The following is a 22,639-nucleotide window of genomic DNA, read 5'->3' as shown; positions in this document are numbered from 1 at the left end:
ATTCTTTTTTGTTATCACATCTAATACTAAAATAAAAATTCTTAGAATATGAATTTATAATTTTTATTTTATTATTATCATGATTTTTCCTGTCTATCCACATAAATTAATTAAAATTTCACCACAAACACGCATAAAATTAATCAAATGTTCTTTATTTTTTTCATTACTAGCTAGTGCATTAAATTGTTATGGTAAATTTTTAACTTTTTTTTTTATCATAATAATTATTTTAATATTAGGTGTTTCAACAAATAATTGGTTATACACATCAGAAGTATTAAAATATTATGTATATCCAAATAAGACTGATTTAATGGATGATCTACATAATAAAATTGTATATTATAAAAATGCTACATTTGGTCCTTGGAAATTTTGTTGGTTAGATCGTAAGTTAAAATAACATAAAATTGATAAAAATATTTTTTTTAAGCTGTAGTTGAATTTAAATGTAATCCAATTGATTTTTTTTCAATAGATGATCCAGCAGATGTTACAACTTCTATTGAAGGTAATTTTTATAAAGTAATACTTAATAATTTATTTTAATATTATATTTTTATTATAGTTTCTATTAGAAAAGCAATAATTCCATTACTTTTAAGTTTATTTTTTGATATTAATGGTTTTATAGCTATTATTATATGTTGTATACGATCTAGTCCATATAAAAGTTTATTCTTCTCTACAATACTTCATATCTTTGCAGGTAATAAATAATAATTTTTTTATTTTTTTTAATATATATTAAAGGAATTGCAAAATTTGTTTTTTTAATAATTTATATGTCAGCAGTCACAAAAGAAGCTGGTTATAAAATATATAAAGCTTCAGAAATGGATGATCCATTATTTTATTATACATATGGATATAGTTTTATATGTGTTAAGGTATTAAAAAAAAATATAATTAATATATTAAAATATTATTTTTAAGGTTGGATTTTTATGTACAGAAATTACGGCACTTTTATCAACTGTTGTATATATGTCTAGAAGAGATGCTAAAACATATGAAAGATATAAAATGAGATCAATAATGAAATCTCTTAGAAGAACATCAGAAAATAAAGATCCTTTTATAGTTCAAGATAATTATGTTAAACATTCAAGAGCTTATCAAATGTATAAACCACGAAAATTAACATTTCAAGATCTTTCTTTAGTATAATTAAATTAATACAATTATAATTTGTATATAATTTTTTTTTCATTATAAATACACTTTAAACAAAAATAAATTTAAAAATTTTATTTTTTTTTAATAAAAAAAAATTTTTTTTATTATTAGATTATTATACTATTACTGCTTCTGAAGTTTGTAATAATCTAGTATTTGTAAAAAAGCAAAATAATTTTGTACTATAATTTAATAAATCTTGTCTATATGAATTTGAAAATATTGCGTAAATAAAAAAATTTGCCGTTGCATTAAAAACAACTAAATTATTACCAATATCAGAGAGGAAATGTAATTGCTCTTCATTAAGAAGTCTAAAAATTAAGAATACTTATATAATACATTATTTTATATTATCTTACCCTGGTATAAATTCACAAATATTGACTGCTAATGGAATTATATTACATATTAAAAATAATATAACTACTAATATTAAAACAATTGGTGATTCTTCATCTTGATGATTTTGGTTTATATTTGATTCATTTATTTCAATATTATTCATACACATATTATCTTTAAATTCCTCAATTTTACTATTATTTTTATTTTTATAATTTGATAATATTCCTATTGTTAAAATGCATAGTATTAAAAAAGGTGATACAGCACAAAGTATGGCATACATATAACCTCTATAAATAGTCATATATGTTTCACTTATTCGTAAGTCAGTTGGGCATAATTCATAAATTTCATGTCCATAAATATTACTAAAACATAAAACAGTTTCTAATTCTTTAAAAAGTATAATATTATATAAGACAATAAAAACAAAAATGTATGTAGCTATTTTATTTGCAAATTTGACGGTTGAATACCAATTTTTAATATTTTTATGACGACTATAAAAATTTAGTTAAATTATTTTTAGTATCAAATAAATATAAATATATATATTATTAACTTACGGAGAAACAGAATAATAACAATTTATAGCTGCACCAACTGTAATATATACTGAAAACATTTGAAACATTGAAGAAAGTGGTTGAAGGTATGGCATACATCTACTAAACATTTGATCAATTGTATAATTATATGTTCTTAATGAATCAGCAAACATCACAAGTATTCCCATTAAACAAATTCCTAAAATAAAATGTAATTAAAAATAAATTTAAGATGTTAATTAAAATATTTACCAAAATCACTAATGCTTAAAAAAGCAAGATATCTGGATCCGGAATTTTTATTTCTTATATATATAATAAAATTAAAGATATTATCAATAATACCAATAAATGAGATAGTTGGAAGTAATCCTAAAATTAATATTTTTTGTTGGAATGTTAAATCTTCTGTAATTATATTACAAAAACATTCTTTTGATGATATATTAGATAAATTATTATTTATCATATTATTGTCATCGTAAATTGGTAGATTGATTTTGGAATCCATTAAAAATTAAAAATAATTGACTCGAGTACCATAACCTAAAATTTTTCTAACAGATAATGAAGAAAAAGTAAAAGAAATTTAATAAATTAATATATTTAACTATTTATAAAAAGTAATAAAAGTGTGAAAATTGAAAAATTTGTATCTTCTTTAGAATATTTTATGATTATCATAGATAAAAAAAATGTAAAGCATTTAACATTTAAAAAGAATTATTAACGTTTATATTTATCTTTAAAGAAAACTTAAGAAGATTTTGAAAATTTTCTTTGATAAAACAAAACAAAGGATAAAAAGAGATATGATACAATGAAGTAGAATTTTTAGTTATTTAGGGATTAAAATTAGACAAAAAATAATTTTATATTTTAATAATTTTTATGTTGATAAATGGGAGTGTAACAATTATAAATAAAAAAAAATATTTTTTTTAACATTCTAGTAAATGAACTAAAAAGTTTGTTCAAAATTATCTTAACATTTAGTTTTTTTTTTTTAAAAATAGTAAAATATAATAAACTACAACTTTATTATCGTATATTGAAATAATATAATTTCATTTGTAGTTGAATGGCAAAAATATGTTTAAATGTTGTAATAAATGTATTAAAAAAAATTGATTTAATGATATGTGATTTATATTAAACAACTAGAATAGCTATCATTAATTGTAAATATATATATAACTTAGAGATAAAAAAAATAACTATAAAACTATATATTGTTTGAATAACAATTGTTATTAAAAAAGTTAAAAAATTATATTTTAAAAATATTATTTTAATATCATTTCTGTGATATTATTTTTATACAAAAGTTCAATATTGATAGTAAAATTAATTAAAAAAACTTTCTAAGTGTATTCTTTAATAAATAAGAAATAAAAAATAGTCCTAAGTTTCCATAAAAATGTTAAACTTTTCAATTATATTAATTTTTTTTTTATACTATTTTTAAATAAATATTTCTCCTTTTTTTAATAACATTAATACTATAATATTTATCAATCATTCAATGGTATAATTTTCTTGAATTGACGGAAAGTCATTAATTATAAATTTTTAGCAAAAATTTAGTTTTTTTTTTTAAATTAAAGGTAAATTAATATTAAAAAAAAATATTATTCTTTTTATATTTTTATAGGAATATGTTGTACATATATATAAATATAATTAATAATGCATTGTAAAAAATATCTGTAATGAGGAAATAATAAATGACATTAACAAAAGACATATTAAAAATTATATTGAAATAAAAATGAGTAAAAACAACAAAAAAAATGACTAGCGAACTCATTATCAATAAAGATTGATAAAATTTATTTTTTTTTTTATCTTTTAAATTGTTAATATTAAAACAAATAATTCAAAACAAAGTTTTAAAAATTAATATTTTCTTAATCAACCATAAAATATAAATGCTATTATTTTATGTTACTTAAAGGTGGTAAAATTTTATATAATCTGAATTTAAAAAAAAAAAATTTTACATAGATTTTCAACAACATTTAATACATATTATATGAAACTTAGTTTCTTATAAATATTTTTAATTATGGAAATATAAAAATTCTGTTATCAAAATAGATAGAAAAATACTTAAAGTACAGTATTCAAATTTGCATTTTATATAAAGTAGATGCTTTTAAAAATTTAATTAAAACAATACTAATTTTATTGATAATTTATATCTTTAACCATAATAAAAGATAAGCAATGTTAATCGAATTATAATGATTTTTCTGGAAACAAATAAATTAAAGTGAAATATTACTATTCTATAAAAAGAAGTATAAGTAGTATAATTCGATTTCAATAATTTTTAACACCTTTTTAGTATAATAGACTTTTTTATTTTTTGTTTAAATATGCTTAAAATAAAGTTAAAATAATTTTTTTTTTTTCAAAAAAGAAGGTTATAAAAAAAAATATTTTATATAAAATTCATTAGCATAAATTGACTTTAGTATTTAAAAACAATTATTTAGATAGACAGAGGAAAAAAAACGAAAATAATACAATTATAATGATAAAAGAAATATAATGTTTTTATAAATATAAACATTTTATTTTTTATATTTTTTTAACACAATTTTTTTTTGTAAAAATCATAATGCATTAAGTATATTTTTACCATTTATTGTAACTAATTTGAAAAATAAAAAATAATATATCTTTACATTGGTGTTATACTATGTCTATCAATAATTAAAAAGAAATATAATTTAAGGGTATCTTTTAAATGTAAATGAGTAGAAATTAAATTATTTTTTAATAGCTATCCAATGAAGGAGATAACAGTATCTAAAAATGAATTGTTTTTTTAATTATATTCATTACGAAAACATATAACTATATTTATAGTTTGTAATAAATTATTAATTATTTTGATTCTGATAAAAAATATTAAATAATATTAAATAAAATTTCATGGAACGTTTATTCATCATAGTATTTATATTAGTAATAAAAGAATCTATTTTCTCTTTATAAAAGTACATATTTTCTTATTTCTAATCAAAAAATTAACACTTCTTTTGTTTATTGGGACATTGTATAATTGAATAGATACTAGATAATATTGTAGCCATCATATTGTATACTTTTGATGAACCATACATTCCACGTTCATAAAAATGAAACTCTGACTCATCAGCTACTTTTCTTTTTATTCTTGATTTTAATGACATATTTGGATTAAAAATAAAATCATACATTACTTTTAACCAACTGTCATGATGAGTCAAATTTTCATAATATTCTGGAGCAATTTTTCTTATATTTGGAAGATTTGAACCACAAACAAATGGAAAATCATGATGTTCTACATGATGTCCAACATTATATGTTAATTTATTAATAACACCATAATATGAATAAGTTTCTTGTCCAGGAGTAAAAACATAATGATCACTTATGTAATGTCCAGCTAATGGATGTAATCCTAAACCAACAAAAAATCCACCAAATAAATATGTAAATGATTTCACTCCAAAGTAATAAAGAATAAGAAAATCAAAAAATACTTGTGCTATGGCATTTAAAATTTCAAAATCAGTGATTGATTTCTTGTAAATAGCAAAAGGACGAAATGCATAAAAAATTGGTTGTAATAACATCCATATTAATTTTCCTAGTGTATTTTTAAAGAATCTTGCCTCAAAATCAGTTGGAACATCAGTATCAATTATATCCTCACCTAAATTTTTATGATGTTCTAAATGATATTTTTTGAAAGATATTGACATTGGTACACCCATAGGTAAATTAGCAATAAAACCAAAAATTCTATTCTTAAATATTAAAACTTTTTAATTAAATACTACTATTATTAAACTTACAGCAATAGGCCTACCACATCCAAAAGCCATGTTATGTGAAATTTCATGAACAGCTAGTGTTAATGAATGATTTATTGTTCCACTTGTAATGTATGCTTGAATCCAAATAAGTAACCAATCAGAATCTTTTAATAAATATGCACATAAAATTTGAAATAATACTTGAGCAATAACAACATATTTAAAACTTCGATCAATTCCAAAATAATCTTTAATATTAGGATATTTCTCAAGTATTTCTTTTCTTCTTGAAGCATGTGGTTCCTCAGTATATGACCACTCAAAATTTGTCCTTGTCACAGTAGCTCCCATAATTTAAGTTAACAAAGAAAAAACAATAAAAAATGTGAACTATAATAAAAATTTATACTCTTTCTATTTTAATCCAATTTAAAAATTAATTTTATAAATTTATATAATATTATTATTGTCACGTAATTATGTTTCCTTTTTTTTTTATTAAATAATATAATATTATGATTAAAAAAATGGAAAAATAGTATTAAAAAAAAATATATATATAAAAAGAGACTCGGCATTCCAATAACATTGAAAAAAAATAAATATTAAATGTCGAAAGAGGCAATATAAAATTTATTTTCAAAAAAAAAAAAAAAAATTGACAGAATGTCTTTAATTTTTGTCACAAATTTTTAGTGATATAGATATTCATTTAAAATATTAGTTGATGAATTTAAATTAAAGATAAGATATTCTTGCACTTTTAATATGTAATAGAAAATGATTTTAGTTTTAGATATGATAATGTATTATGTTATTATTCATATAAAATATAACCAAATATTTAACTAATTAAAATACATTATGAAAATGCTTGTAAAAATCATTTAAGAAGATAACGATTTTACTTTAAAAATAAATAATTTGGTAATAAAAATTGTATATTAATATATGGGAATATAGTAAAAAGATTTTCCAAATTATCTTATTCTAATCATGTATAGAATATTTCATTTGAAATTTTATTATTAGTCTAAATGGAAATTGGATTAATTTATCAATGTTAATACAAACACATATATATATATATATTATATTAAAATGTATATATACATAAAAATAATAAATCAATTTGATAAAACTATCTTCCTAAAATTTTTTAATATATGGCAAGTAGAATAACTTCTGGTGTAATGTAATAAACTATTATCTTATGACTGTCTTTTATTAACGTTTATAACATTTGATATGATCTATACATTTTAGATAGATTATAAAAATAAAATATAAATATATATATGTATACATATTACATTATATTTTTAGAAATCCATCTTAACATTATTATATTATTGTAAAAATGTTAAAAATGAATAATTTATTAAAATATATTTATAAAATTTATATAAAAATAATAAACGAATTAATAGTCAAATTTAAATTGTAAATATATTTTATCATAAAAAAGATAAAACTTATATAATATATGTATGTATTTTTTAAGCTAACTTTGCAATATCATTAACAATTTTTCCTTTTTCTAAATTCATTGCTGCTGTTGGGTCGTCATCATCAACCCTCTTCTTTTTATGTAAAATATTTTTTTCTTGATGATTTGATCCAACAACAACTATAACACCACATAATTTTATATCTTTTTGTGGTTGAGGATAATATAATCTAAAAAAAAAAAAATAATAATAATTTTATATTATTGATATAAAAATATATGCATGTTTTATTAATCTTTTATTTATTAACTTTTTACACTTACTTTGATTTTTTCAATTTTCCTTTTTCTTCCGCTACTGCATACCTTTGACATGCATTATTACAACATAATGAACCTAATAATATTAATATTGGAAGAAGAATAAGTGCAATTAAAACAATAAATCCTTCATTTAAATGACATTGGCAGATCAAATTAATACTATTATAAATTATATATATTCCTACAAATACAAATGATGCAAATGAAAATAATGTTATTGATGTTAAAAGAACTAATATACTCCAACGAACAAAAAATGTTAAAAATATTAATAATTTGCTGGTAAAATATTTTGCTATATACCTATTATCGGTTATTTTGGGAATTTCAATTTCATTTTCATTTGACTCATCATCATTACTATCATTATCATTATCATTGTTTTTATGAAAAAAATTTTCATTTTTATCATCAATCTCATCATCACTATTAATATCATCAGAATCTAAACTAACAAATCTTTTTAATAATGGTGAAAAAACTTTTTTTTTCTTTCCATATGTTGTAATTTTTCTTGAAACAAGTTTCTCATCATAATTATTATCATGATTATTTTTAGAAGAACTATATCTTCTTTTTTTTGCCATTGGTAATGGATGAACATCAAAAAGTCTTTTGTTAACTTTTAATGGTTCATAATTTAATATATCTATAGCAGTTGGTCTATCTTTTTCATTAATAATTAAAATATCATTTATTATTTTTTTTGCTTCAATACTTCCATTTTGGTATAAAGTATCTCCATTATATGAAAGTTGTTGAAATTCAGTAAGATATATATTTTCTTCTAAATGTTTATATAATGCAGTATCAAGTAAATCTTTTAATTCATTTTCATATGGTAATTTTTGTGTTAACATTTGAACAAAAATACATCCTAAATTCCATATATCATTAGATGGAGTTAATTTATATGGTTCTGTTATATATTTTATTTGTTCTGGAGCAGTCATTAATAATGTTTTTCTATAATTTGTAGGAAATGTTGATGATGTTTCATCATAATCCTCTTTACTATTTATTTGTATTGAATGACCAATATCAGATAATTTAACATCCTCACTAATTGTTAATAACATATTTGATGCTTTTAAATTTTTATGTGCTAATGGTGGTTGTAAATTATGTAAAAATTTTAATGCTTCTGCTGATTGGCGTAACCATTTAATGGCAAGAACCTCAATTATAGCTTCTTTTTCAATACGATCTTCTATTGATCCATTAGGTAAATATTCACGATACATTGTTAGTTTTTCTGGTGTTTTATAACAACCAAAATATTTTATTAAATTGGGATGTTTAAGTTCTGAAAAATATTTTAATTCATCAAGTAATTGTGTTAATTGTTTTTGTATAATATTAGTATTTTGATCCCATGTTGCAAGAAGTTCTAGTTTAAATCTAGTTCCAGCTATTTCAATCATTTCATTTGTCTCCAAAAATTTATATACTTTACCAAAACGATTACTACTCTTGTCAAGTTTTTCTAATATAATAATTAAATATTATTAAAAATTTTTTTTTTTAAAACTTACTTATTTTTATTATACTATTATAATCAGTTTCTGTTATTAAAAAATTATTTTTAAAACATTTAGGTATTATTATACTATCATCATCTTTAGTACAATCAAAAATTTCATTACTTGATATAGAATTATTTCTAGTTGAATGTGCAGGTGAAGATTCTTCAATAATTTCAATAGATGGAATAGCATATGTACTTGGTCTTCTAAAAAATTTATTTTGATTAACATTAGATGAATATAATTTTGGCACTGTTAAAGAACTTTTTCTGTGATAATTTTTTTTAACATTATTTTCATCTTCTTCATTTATTAATATTGTTGGTATAAGACTTTTTTTTTCATTCATTATTACAAATATAAATTTTATGTAATAAAATATTATAGTATATAACAAAAAAAAATATATATGTATATAAATAAGTATTGATAATAAATTTTGAATATGAAAAATGTAAATACTTTCTTTTTATTAATATTATCTTTATTCTTTCTAATCATTATCAAATATTAAGGACTTTTTATAATATTTTATTCTTTATGATAAGGTATAAATAGTATACTTTTATTATCTTATAAATTGTTATATATAAAAATGTAAATTTAACTTATCATTACCTTTTTACTTTTTGATCTTTATCTTTTAATGTTATTTTAAAAATTGTATATCAATGTTTTTTATATATTCACACTTTTTTTTAAAAAACTTAAATAAAAAATAAATAATGTAACAAATAAAAATAATCAGATTGGGACCAAAAATAATTAAAAAGTACTTGATTAGATTACTAGTAGTTTACAATACAATCACAAACTGATGATTTGTAGAAAAAAAAAAAAAAAAAGATGACCACGTATAAAATTATTTATATAATATATAATAAATGATACATAGTATTACTTTTTATTATAACGATTTAATCATGATTATTCACACATAACATAAATATACATTATTATTTAAAAATTTTAAATATTTATCAATTATCTACATATTGTATTTTATATATGTTCAATGGTTTAATATTTCTTATCAATTATATATCCATTAATATATTACTCATTGTATGATTATTAATTATTCTTTATGATTAACTACTATCTTTATCATTTATAAATATTCATATATAGTTAAAAATTTTTTCTAAATACATATAATATGTTTTATCTATCATATAGTATAGTTATCAAATTTTTATTTAATTTATTTTTATGAGAAAAAATTAATTTTATTATTTTTTCTTTGTTAGTATAAAAATATGAGTCATAATACCAAATTTACACTTTTGTATTTATCATATATAAACGACAAAAAAAATTATTTTATATAATTTTTATTATTCTTTATTTTTGTCATTTAATATTGTTTCATAAGTATTAATTTAAATGTTTTGTATTTCTTTAATTTTTTTTTCTTTACATTGTCATAACAAAAGAATCTTATAAGTACGGTTAAAAAAAAAATTTTTATATTATTTATAAATTATTATTTATTTTGAATTATAAAATTATAATTTAAATTACAATAATCTTATTTTTTTCTGTTAATTTTTTTTTGTTAATTTTTCTTAAGTTCCAGGTCACGTATTTTTATTATATGTAACCTTTTAGTAAATTCTTAAACTTTATAACATAGTAGCTATAATTATATATAGTGTCTTTACCTAAAATAAGTGCTGACATACATATGGTGATATTACGTATACATATATTAAACATCAAGCGAGCAGAGGATGGTATTTATAAATTGTTAAAAGCACTCAAACTATTTCTTTTTAACCGTCATTTCAAACGTATCCAGATAGAGTAATTTTAGTAACCTTTTCTGTTCAAGTTATATGTAATAGGGTATAAATTATTATATCAAAAACTATACACTTTAATATTGTTTTCTCTTTATATTTTGCCATTATTTATTACAAATAATAATATTATTATATAAAAGAATATAAGTACTTATATAAATATATATATATATATATATCATGTCTAAAAAGAATATAAATTTATAAAAGATATATTTTGTTTGATGAAAAGAATGATTTTATAAAAGAAAGATAATAAATGTTTAAAAAATAAATGATTCTTATATAAACATTTTTTTATTTAAGAATACATTACCCTTGTTACAATAATATTTTATTAATACGCTGAATATATATTTCTTTTATTTATAATAATATAAATTTTTCATTTTGTTGGATAATTTATAAATAGATATGCATCACAAATTTATGTTTATATTATATATTATTTAAATAACTTGACTCTATAATTTATTACAAAAGTAAGTCTTATAAAAATTGGGTATAATTTTATTTTTATAGTATAATCCTAATAAGTTAATTCAACTTTAAAGTTAAGTATATTACATTTATTTTTATTTTTTAAATAATATTTTATTTAAAAATTTTTTTCTTTTTTAATATAAAATATCTATTTTTACTTTATTTTAAACTATAATTAGAAAAAAAAAAATCTTAAAATGTTTTATTACCTTAATATATCTTTCCAACAATCTCAATGTTGTAAGATAAAATATCAAAAGTATTTTTTTCTTATTATATTTAAATAAAGATAATATATCAAATGTTTGTAAATTTTTTTTTTCTTTAATATACTATCATTAAATTTATTGATACATAGTTTTGTTTAAAATTAACATGATATTCATCTTTGTATTGTTAAATTAGGAGGATGTCATTTGCCTTCAAAAATAATTAATTGTTTTAAAGTTATTTCCTTTTTGTCTTTCTTTCTTTTTCTCTTAATTTTTCTTTTCGACTTCTTTTTAAATTTCATATCACAAAATGTAACATCTTTAAAAGAAACAATATAGTCAAATGAAATATTAACTTTATTTTAAATAGATATAATTAATTTAAAATTAAAATTTTCTGGAATATACTTTCTAACATTTCGTGTTATATTATAATATTTACCTATCTAACTATTACAACATTATACTTTAATTATACCAGATAATTCAATTAGAAAAGTAGAAATATTTTTGAACAAAATCAAATTTATAATTTAATTTCGACCTCTTTTATATAATCTATAAAGATATAAAAATAGGTGAAAGGATACTTTCTCTTATCATTAATTAAACATATGCCCTGAGACTGAACTATTTATGTTTAAAAATTATTTTTATACTATATCATAATTTATGTTTTTTTTTTTCTCTATTAAATAATAATAATAAAAAAAAACATAAAATTAGTAAATTATATGTTATTAATTATATTAAAGGAATACAGTTTCAGGTTATTTCCTGGAATGTAAATTATAAATTTTTTTATATTATTTAGTATTTTCCTCTTTTGTTTCCCTATATAATATATGAATATAGAAATATTTATTATAAAATGAAATCTATATAATTTAATTTTAGATGTTAGCAAAAAAAAATTTAAAAATAATAATATTTAACGATTAAATAGAATATGTATAAAAAAAATATCTAGTTGTGATATATTAGCCTTAAAAAGACTTGTTTATTATTTGGTGAAAAATCTTGGTTACGAATTATTAAAATACAATGTTGTTTTGTTGATATATATCCATTTTTACATACCATTATTTTTTTTTATTATTAATTCTTTATTTTTTATATAATTAATTTTAAAATTATTATTTATTATCGGTTATATATCTTAAGTAATAAATAATATTTTATAATTAGTAATATTTTTTATTTTTATTTTATAGCATCCATAGAAGAATGGCTCTTTATCACTATGAAAAAACTTTTGATAACAGTAACTATTCATTTGTAACAAGATGGGAAGAAAATTTTGATACTTTTAAATCAACAGAATGGATGCAAAAAAATTGGTATCATTCTTTTACTTGGTCATTAGCATATATTGTAGCAATTTATGGTGGTAGAAAAATAATGGAAACTAAAAAACCATTTAAATTAGATACTCTACTAGTTTTATGGAATATTGGTTTAGCTATTTTTTCTATATGTGGTGTTTTAAGAATGACACCTGAAATGATATGGGCTATTACAAGTAATTCACTTCAATATTCTATCTGTACAGCATCATATGCAATGGGATTAACTGGTCTTTGGACAGAATTATTTGCTATGTCAAAAGTTGCTGAATTTGGTGATACTGCATTTATTATTTTAAGAAAAAAACCATTAATATTTTTACATTGGTATCATCATGTTACTGTTCTTGTTTATACATGGCATGCTTATAAAGATCATACTGCATCCGGAAGATGGTTTATTTGGATGAATTATACAGTTCATGCTTTTATGTATTCTTATTATGCTTTACGTGCTCTTAAAATTAAAGTTCCAAAATTTGCTGCTATGATTATTACAACTCTTCAAATTCTTCAAGTAATAATAATAATTATTTATATTTTATTTATTAAAAAATTTTTTATTATATTTTTTTTTAGATGATTGGTGGTGTTACAATAGGTATTGCTGTATATAAAATTAAAGGATCAGGTGGAAAATGTCAACAAACATGGGAAAATTTATATTATTCATTTGGAATATATTTTTCATATTTTCTCTTGTTTTGTCATTTCTTCTATCAAGCATACCTTTCAAAGAATAATAGATATGACAAAAAACAAGTAAAAGAAGGTAAGAAGAATGATGAAGAAATAAAATCATTAATTAAAAAATTTGTTGCAGATATCAATTCAAATAGTCAGACTGTTGAAGTATTAGAAAATCATATATCGCAACATAAATCAACGAGCAAACTAAGACGTCGTGCAGCTAGAGTTGATTAGATATATTTTACAATTCATATTAACAAAATAAAAAAAAAAAAGATGGATATATATGTACCATCTTTATTTTTTATACATTTTTTTTGGGACAAATTGTTATTAATCTACTTATTTCTCTTTTATGTATAAAAATTCTAGAGTGTAGTTTTTGACAATTATAACATAATTAATTTACTTTAAATTGTATGGAAATATTGTATTCTTCTGTGTATCTTATAATAAATTATACTAACAAACTTGATTTGTTGTTTATAATAATTAAATATATTCTAAATTAATTGTTTAATGTATTTAATTTGTAACAAATAATTTTCCCAAAGAATCAAAAGTTTAATTTTATCAAAGTTCAAAAATAATTGTTCTTTCATATAAATTTTAAATATTTTTAACTTTATTTATTGTTATAAACCAGAAGTTTAAATTAAAATGGTTAAAAATTATTTTTATGAAAAAGATTGATTAGAAAAAATGTAGTATATGATTTCCTCTTGACCTTTACCTTAATTTTACTTTCTTTAAAAACAACAAATTTTTTATAAAGATCATCTTTTTTTTGTAAAAATATAATAATGACACTAATTAAAGGAAAACTTCTTTTTATATTATAATTATATTAAAAGAATTTTCAATTTAATTAAAATCAAATATTTATCTTGCTGTGATGATATCTTTTTTGCATTTTTAAAGAGAAACAAAACAATTTTAAAAACATTAAAATTTGGAACATTAATCAGTTATTATTAAAGTAATGTCTTTTATTTAATACTTTTTTTGAAATATAAATATTGAAGCTTTTACATAAAGAATAATAAAGAACACATTTCATAGACCATCTGTTTTTTTTTTTAAATATAATAATAAAAATATAATTTAAACAAATGATTTATTTAAAAAAAATTTTTTTTATGTTAACAATAATAAATATAAAGAATTAAAATCATTTATTTACTTAAATTTACTCTTTTTTTTATAAAAAATTTTTTTATTTGTCACTTTGTTTATAATTTAAAATGCCGGTATTTCTTGAAACTAGTCATTATTATTAGTGTCATATTAAAAAGGAAAAAAGTATTTATTAAAGAACAATAGAAAATGTTACCTATGTCAACTGCTTTTGACATGTTAAATGACCGTGTCCAGGTATATTTTGAAGGTTATAAGGTAAAAAGGAAATGAGGTATTGAGAAATGATTGATGAATAAGATAACAGTTTTAGGTATAAGAAGTAAAAGAGGTATATAATTTTAACTATTTTTTTAGATAGATGTAAACATATCTGACAAAAGACATTTATTTTATTAATAAAGAAATTTATAAATTATACCCTTTTAATATATTATTATCATAATATCTTTAACTTCTCTTCCATTTCTTTTTATCCTTAGTTTTTTCTATTATTTACATCAGATTTTAGATGATAAAATTTTTTCATTACTCCCTATTTATAATTCTTTTTATAATTATTTTTTGTCATATTCATTCATCAATTTAACATGACTTTATTCATATATATATTATATTGCTTATTATATTCTATTTTTTAAAAGAACTTGAACATGATAATTAGTCACTATATATTTGAATAAATGAACAAGTTCCAACAATTCTATATACTAATATCTTTCATTATTATTATTTTTAACAATACATTTTTTCACCAAATTTACATTTTGCAATTGATCTTATTGTGTATTGTTAATAAATATCCATGTGTAGTATTCTCTTATGAAACAATTAAAACGTTATATATAAAAAGGTTTTTTTTTTTCTCATCTTCATTTATATTATTTATATTAAAATATAATAATAATTTATTATAGGTAAATACCTTTTAAGTGTATACTAAACAAAATATTATTTACAAATTTTTTAATATTAAACCGATTTACTATATATATATTCAATATCTATATTATAGAAATATATTTCTCACCACTTTTAGTATAAATATACCATAATTATCACCTACCTCATCTTTGTTACTCTTTATAATAATTTATTTATTTATTATTTATAAAGTCGGTTGGTCTTACAATACCTCAACATAACAAATCTTTCTTCAATATATTTGATCAATTTTAAGATTTAAAATCTTTAAATAAAGAAACTTATTGCTATTTTTATTATTAATAAATAATGTTTGACTCTTTTAAACCACTATCTTATATGATTTGTGACCTCGAATAGGTATTGTATGCTATTGATAAGATATCTAAATATATTTATCTATCGTTAAACATCTTTAAACATCTACATTTTAAATTTGCCGTATTTCTCATACACCTTTTTTTATTATTATTCTAATTTGTTTAACTATTCATTCTAATGATCCATCTTAACAATATTTCTTTTTGATCATCTATTGTCATGGAAAATGTAGTTTATTTATTTAAACTCTTTATGAGTATGAATATTTACATTAGATAGTTTCACTTTTTAATAGTAATATATATATATAGTCATTGCCATTATAACTTTTATGACATTTAAGCATACAATTATTTATATTTTTGTAATTATTATTTGTTATTTATTATGATTGTGTAATGATACAATAATCATGCCAAGATTATTATTTTTAGATCTTTTTCCGCTGTTACTCATTTATATTCACCCTATTTTTATAATGTTATGTTTTTATTATATATGTAATAATCTAATATTATAAATATATCATTTAAGAGGTTATAATTTTATAACAAAGACATTTTATAATAGTCATAGGGTGATATTTATATTTTATTTATGATCACGGCATGAAATAAACTATTAAGATAGAATTTACATACAAAATATTTTTAATTAGTATTTAGATAGTAATGATATACATTTAAGTATCTTTAAAATCAAAAACCTCCTTTTTAAACACTCCCACCATTAAATATTTATCAAATCAACTATTTTTTTTTATCTTTATATTATGATGCTTTAAGGTATATATTTTTATTTAATATATCAAGGATTTAACAAAAAAAATACCATTAATTTTTTTTATATAAAAATTAATCAATTTAACACACATATTTATGTATCATTTAATTAAGTAACTCACTAATAAAGTAATAAAATCATTATTCATTTAATATTTTTTATATCTATTTTATAATTATTTTAAAAACTTGATTGTAACATTATAAAAGGAAGAAAGATAAGGAAAAAAAAACTTAATTCCTTCTTTAGTATTTTTATATCAATATATATAGTATTTTTTTTTTAAAAACAAAAATATGAGAAAATGTTTGTGTTTATCTTTTTTTTTTTAAATATTATTATCTCTTTTATTTTCATTATTATAATCTATAAATAGTTTAATATAAAAAAATTTTTGTAACCTGAAATATATATTATATATAAGTAATATTTTTACTTTACATAAATATGTTTATTTTAAACAATTACATCAACAAAACACTTCTTAATAAGAGTTTAAAACTCTTATCATTTATTGTATTAAACTTTCATTTGGAGAGACAAAATTTTAGTTATAAGTAGAGGAAAGTTATATAATTTTAAAAATTTACTCGATTATATTTTATTTATATTATTATTATTGATGTTATTGTTAATATTATTATTGACTTTTTATATATAAAATATTATTATTTATTTTTTTATTTTTAGAAAATGGGTAATAAGAATTCAAGAACACAATTACCTCCAAATACAAAATTTATTCAAAATCCTGGATATATTAATGCACCAGGAATGTATTATTTTAAACCTGGAATGATACCAATTCCAAGATCAGTAAATTCACCATTATCACCAGTTAAAGTTTCAGCATTACATCAATCAATGCATTGTTTAAATAATCCAGAACCAATTTCTTATAAAATGGATAATAATAAAATGTCTTCAAGATTATCATTAAATGAACTTGGAAATAATTCAAAACAAATTATTGGTGGAATTAATCAAAATCCTCTTCCTTTTCCAGGTAATGGAAAAATACCACCTGGATATGTTGTTGTACAAGGACCACCAATGGATGTTAAATCATATAAAAAATGGCAAAAAGCTCATAAAAAAATGATGAAAAAAATGTCTACATCTGGTGATACTATTATACCATATCCTCCAGGACCTATTATGCCTGTATTAATGCCAGGTATGGTACCATTTGATGATTTAAGAAGAAAACATCAAGGGCGTGCAACATCACTTGACAATTTAACACATAGTAATATAGAAATACCTGAACATTTACCAAGATCTGGACGTTTAAATGATAAGAAAAAGATGGCAAATAAAAAGATGTATCGTAAAAGTTTTCATTATGAAGAAAAAAGTCATAATGCTACATCATTAATAGATTATCATGGCGGTACTTCAAGAGTTAGTAGGTATGTTTTATTATAAGAAAAAGATATTAATTTAGAGATTATAAATTTAAATACATATACATAAATTATATATTAACAATTATTTATTATTTTAGTTCACAATCTAACCTACATACTGGAACAATATCCGATTACCATAATAGAAATGATTATGATGGTGAAGATACATCAAGTGGTATTGTTTGCACCTCTGAATCGTCTGGAAATAATTCAACATCAAATCAAAATGAAAATATTAATGGAACAAAAATGAGACGTGAAATTAAAAGTTGTAGAAGTAGTAATAGTGAACATAATAGAACTGGAGAAAATACTAGTCTTAATACATCATTTGAACATCCACCACTACCATTAAATATTATTAAAAAATCTATTAATAATAATAATGATAATGAAGTCAGAGAAATTCCAATACAACGATTATCTAATAATATGTATTCTGAAATACCAAAAGATGGTTTTAATACGCAAAGTTCTGTTTCAAGTATTAATTTTAATTTATCAAATATAAATCATAAAGATAATCGTACATCAACACCATATAAAAGTAAAACATTCTCTGCACCAACACCACCTCAAAAAATGATGATTGATGAAAGAAATAGTTATCATGATACAACAAGTGATTCATTATTTGATGGCTCAATATCAAGACCATCAATCTCTTCATCAAAAGAAAGAAATAGTAATAATTCAAGAGGAACAATATCTACTAGAAGTATAAATCCATCACTTCAAACAATTAATTCAACAACAAATTATTCTCATACAAGAAGTGAAACTTCTGATATTGATTTTTCATGGGTTAAAGATATTGAAAATAGATTGGATAAAGAGATATTTTGTGCAAATAAAAATTTTATGAATAAACCTTTACCAGAATTTATTAGAAAAGATAATAATAATATTGAAATTGAAAATATTAAACATTTACCAAAAAATGAAAAAAATATTAAGGTAAAATATTTTGGTATAGATGATAATTTTAATAAAGATAGTAATTGTACCAAAAATGATACGGATTATTTAGTTGATGTTTCGCAAAAATCTCCAAATGAAGAGGAATTGTTATCAATACACTCAAATGTTAAATCAAAAGCGGCCATGTTTGATTTAGAAGCAACTAGAAATAATTTTCTTGCAAAAAAAGAAAAAGATAGTACAGAATATTTATTAAAAAATAAGAATAAACTTCCACCAAGTTATGAAGAACATAAAGCAAAACAACATCATCATCTAAATTTACCATATATTCCAAAACCAGATTATCTTTCACCATCAAATAGAAATGATGATCAAATTGAAAGTGTAAGTTAATTATTATTAGTAGATAAATAACATAGTATATAAATTTTTTTTTTATAGTATTACTCAAAAATAAAACCACCTCAAATAAAAGATATTAAAAAGATAAATAGCCAACCACAAAAATATATAAGACATCAACAAAATCCTAATCGTCTATCAACAGTAAATACTAGAAATAATATACCATCATCTAATATGGAAAGAATTTCAAAAATTGAAGATAATATTACTCAACATCCATGGAGATCTTCATTAGCATTTTCAACATAAATACTCTTATTGAGAAAATATATAAAATGCAATTTTTTTTTTTCATTTGTAAAATTTTTAGTTTCTTTTTAAATGATAAAACATTAGAAAAATTTCAGTTTGTTGTTATATTAACTTTTTTTTTATCATTTATTCAATAAATAAAACATGTTTGTATTTAAATATTTGATATATTTTTAAATAATTTATACAAATAATAATTGTGATAGCTTTCCTTTATAAATAAACTTTTATTATTTTCCATAATGAAAGTATAAGTTAACATTTAGTATCAAAAAAATAATTTAAAAACAAATTGATAAAAATTTATTTTGCTTAATATTATTTATCCAAAAATGTTTGTCAATATATTAAAAAAATTATGTAAATATTTTTTTATTTTTCGATATATTTATGATAAAAAAAATACAATATAATTGTTGGAAATATTTTATAAATGTAACTTTTTAAATTGTGATTATAAAATTTTCTTTTTCTTCTTTTATTATTAAAGAATCAAATATAAATAGTTTTATGTAGGTATTTTATTTAAGATTACTAATTATATTCTTACCATTATTCTTTAAAAAAAATATTAACATGAAAAACATGTTTCATGTTACATTTTTTTAATACTTAAAAATGAGAATTATATAAAAAAAGGAATAATTATATATTTAAAAAAAAGATTATTTTTAAATAGATAATTATATCAATCATTTCTTTATATTAGAAGCAAAGTTAAACTACTAATTTTCTTTATCAAAATTTATTTAGTTTGATAATCTTAATATAAATCTTTAGATATGATGAAAATGGTAGTATATTTTGTTTTCATAGAGGAAGTCTACAATTGTAAATGAATTATAGCATAAAAAAATAAAAAACATTAATTATGTTATGATAAATTATATTTAGTTTAAGAATCTATGTAGCATTAAATATTTTTAAAAAATTAAGTAATTAATTATTGCTTTTTGAATAAATCTTTAAAATGTTATATAACTGTTAATCAAATTGAAATTAATATAAATAATATTTTTACATTTCTGACTCTAAATTAATTCTTAAAAAAATTATCAATTATTTATTACTTTCTTGCAATTGATTTGATTGCGTTTAAATTCTGTTTTTAAATGTTATTTTTAATGATATGATAATAATGAATAAATTATTTAGAATTAAAAAAAAAAAGTTCAAAAAACATATTATATTATACTTTTTATAAATTTTTAATACACTTAGAATGATACAAAAATTAATCTACATTTTAAATCTTGCATGTGACTACGAAAACAGTTTTTTTTTCATTTATATTATTGCCTCCTAATTAAACACTTAATTTAGTTGGATTACAAACCATAAAATGTTTAATAATAAATAATACTACAATTATTGCATAAAAATAAATGTAAAGAGAGAAGAAGAATAAACTTGAAATTGTATAGTAAACAGAGAATAGAATTTTAACTGTAGAAAAATTCAATTATTAACTAAACGTAATAAAAAATGGAAATTTATATAATCTTAATTTTTGAACAATTTAAAAATAATTTTGGTCTAAGTAATTATTTTATGTACTAACTATTTTTAAGAAATAAATGTTAATAAAGATTTTTTTTAAATTTTTTCTATATTATTCAACCAACACGTATTTGCTTATTATTTTACGTGTAACTACAATATAACATTTTATGTCTTTTATATTATGTATCATCTTCTTGAAAATGATTGTTATTATAGATTAAAAAATCAAAAAAATAATATAAAAAAACCATTTAAATTATGCTATTGTGGTTCTATACTTAGATCTACCAGAAAAAATATAATAATGAAATTTCTTTGTTTTTAATAATGATACTTTTACAATTGAATTGTTTTAATATTACATTATTTATTAAAAAACGTGGATTATATTGAAAGGAAAAATTATTTATTTTCTTTTCTATTTAATAATTGTAATGTACAAGCATTGGGAAAAGTAAAAAAATAACAGTTGTTTTTAAAAAGGTTGAATTATTTAACCAAGACATGTATTTTTACTTTATTTATTTTATATCTATTTTTGCTATTAATATTAGATTATTAAAAACGTATTAAACTATATATTTTTTATATTGTTCAATTAGATGTAAAGATGAAAGTTTTTATCGTTTTTGTATGTGATAATTCTATCTTTAAAAAAATCGTTTATGAAATTAAATAAAAAAATTTTTTTTAAAGACTATTCAAAAAATTTGTTTTTACCTAATAAAGATTGATAAAAAAAATTTTTTTTTATAGTTTGATAATAAACTTTTGCATTAAATGATGATTTATTCTACTTTTAATACATTTTAAAATATAGCACAATTTTTTTTAAAATAAAAATTATATATTGCATCTTGTTGAACAGTACAAAATTAACGATTAAAATTTTTATTAAAAAAAATGAATAATTATAAATTCACATCAACATAATAAAATTATACTTTAAGGAATATTTTGTTATCTTCTATTTAAAAATAATGACAATTAACCTTTGTATAAAAATATTGTTGTTCATAACAAATGATGTAAATTATAATTGGTCATTTTTCTTTCGTAAGACTAAAACATTTTAGTTTTTTCTACTTTCTACCATTCATATAACTCGTAAGTGTGTCTTTAATACCATCATATTTTGAACCTAATTTATGACTCTCCATGGACTGCAAAATAAAGTTAAATAACTATAAGTTTACTTACACCATGACCAAAAAGATATTTTATATCTGAATTTCTAAATCCTCCATTT

The 22,639-nt window shown here is 19.1% G+C and overlaps 7 protein-coding genes across 7 annotated transcripts in view; 3 read left to right on the top strand and 4 right to left on the bottom strand.

Annotated features, from left to right (window-relative positions):
* Positions 1 to 79: 79 nt before the first annotated feature.
* On the top strand, positions 80 to 1,173 carry SRAE_X000056500 (PMP-22/EMP/MP20/Claudin superfamily-containing protein; the record flags this gene model as incomplete). The annotated part of the gene is made up of 6 exons (XM_024644925.1): positions 80 to 194; positions 243 to 392; positions 437 to 514; positions 572 to 712; positions 757 to 893; positions 940 to 1,173. 6 exons carry the CDS (start codon positions 80 to 82, stop codon positions 1,171 to 1,173), a joined length of 855 nt encoding a protein of 284 aa, XP_024510434.1.
* Positions 1,174 to 1,297: 124 nt separating this feature from the next.
* SRAE_X000056400 (FMRFamide receptor) lies at positions 1,298 to 2,547 on the bottom strand (the record flags this gene model as incomplete). The annotated part of the gene is made up of 4 exons (XM_024644924.1): positions 1,298 to 1,496; positions 1,545 to 2,030; positions 2,097 to 2,277; positions 2,331 to 2,547. 4 exons carry the CDS (start codon positions 2,545 to 2,547, stop codon positions 1,298 to 1,300), a joined length of 1,083 nt encoding a protein of 360 aa, XP_024510433.1.
* Positions 2,548 to 5,116: 2,569 nt separating this feature from the next.
* SRAE_X000056300 (Infertile crescent) lies at positions 5,117 to 6,244 on the bottom strand (the record flags this gene model as incomplete). Its single annotated transcript, XM_024644923.1, has 2 exons — positions 5,117 to 5,884; positions 5,933 to 6,244. The coding sequence occupies 2 exons, from the start codon at positions 6,242 to 6,244 to the stop codon at positions 5,117 to 5,119; spliced, it is 1,080 nt and encodes a 359-aa protein (XP_024510432.1).
* A 1,148-nt stretch (positions 6,245 to 7,392) lies between these two features.
* SRAE_X000056200 (Protein kinase domain and Protein kinase-like domain-containing protein) lies at positions 7,393 to 9,542 on the bottom strand (the record flags this gene model as incomplete). Its single annotated transcript, XM_024644922.1, has 3 exons — positions 7,393 to 7,573; positions 7,668 to 9,153; positions 9,203 to 9,542. The coding sequence occupies 3 exons, from the start codon at positions 9,540 to 9,542 to the stop codon at positions 7,393 to 7,395; spliced, it is 2,007 nt and encodes a 668-aa protein (XP_024510431.1).
* A 3,378-nt stretch (positions 9,543 to 12,920) lies between these two features.
* On the top strand, positions 12,921 to 13,963 carry SRAE_X000056100 (Elongation of very long chain fatty acids protein; the record flags this gene model as incomplete). The annotated part of the gene is made up of 3 exons (XM_024644921.1): positions 12,921 to 13,556; positions 13,619 to 13,811; positions 13,863 to 13,963. The coding sequence occupies 3 exons, from the start codon at positions 12,921 to 12,923 to the stop codon at positions 13,961 to 13,963; spliced, it is 930 nt and encodes a 309-aa protein (XP_024510430.1).
* Positions 13,964 to 17,587: 3,624 nt separating this feature from the next.
* SRAE_X000056000 (Hypothetical protein) lies at positions 17,588 to 19,884 on the top strand (the record flags this gene model as incomplete). The annotated part of the gene is made up of 3 exons (XM_024644920.1): positions 17,588 to 18,306; positions 18,402 to 19,614; positions 19,672 to 19,884. The coding sequence occupies 3 exons, from the start codon at positions 17,588 to 17,590 to the stop codon at positions 19,882 to 19,884; spliced, it is 2,145 nt and encodes a 714-aa protein (XP_024510429.1).
* A 2,588-nt stretch (positions 19,885 to 22,472) lies between these two features.
* Positions 22,473 to 22,639, bottom strand: part of SRAE_X000055900 (Hypothetical protein) — a gene marked incomplete at both ends in the record, with an annotated part of 415 nt that continues 248 nt past the window's right edge. The window contains 2 exons of the mRNA XM_024644916.1: positions 22,473 to 22,553; positions 22,591 to 22,639. The exon at positions 22,591 to 22,639 is cut by the window's right edge and continues 44 nt beyond it. Of these exons, the coding sequence (XP_024510428.1) occupies positions 22,473 to 22,553; positions 22,591 to 22,639 (130 nt within the window). The remainder of the gene's footprint in view (positions 22,554 to 22,590) is intronic.

The sequence above is a fragment of the Strongyloides ratti genome (genome assembly GCF_001040885.1).
Source record: "Strongyloides ratti genome assembly S_ratti_ED321, chromosome : X".
NCBI classification, from domain to species: domain Eukaryota; kingdom Metazoa; phylum Nematoda; class Chromadorea; order Rhabditida; family Strongyloididae; genus Strongyloides; species Strongyloides ratti.
Note: the sequence above shows the minus strand (reverse complement) of the source record. Positions and strands in the feature narration are given on the sequence as shown.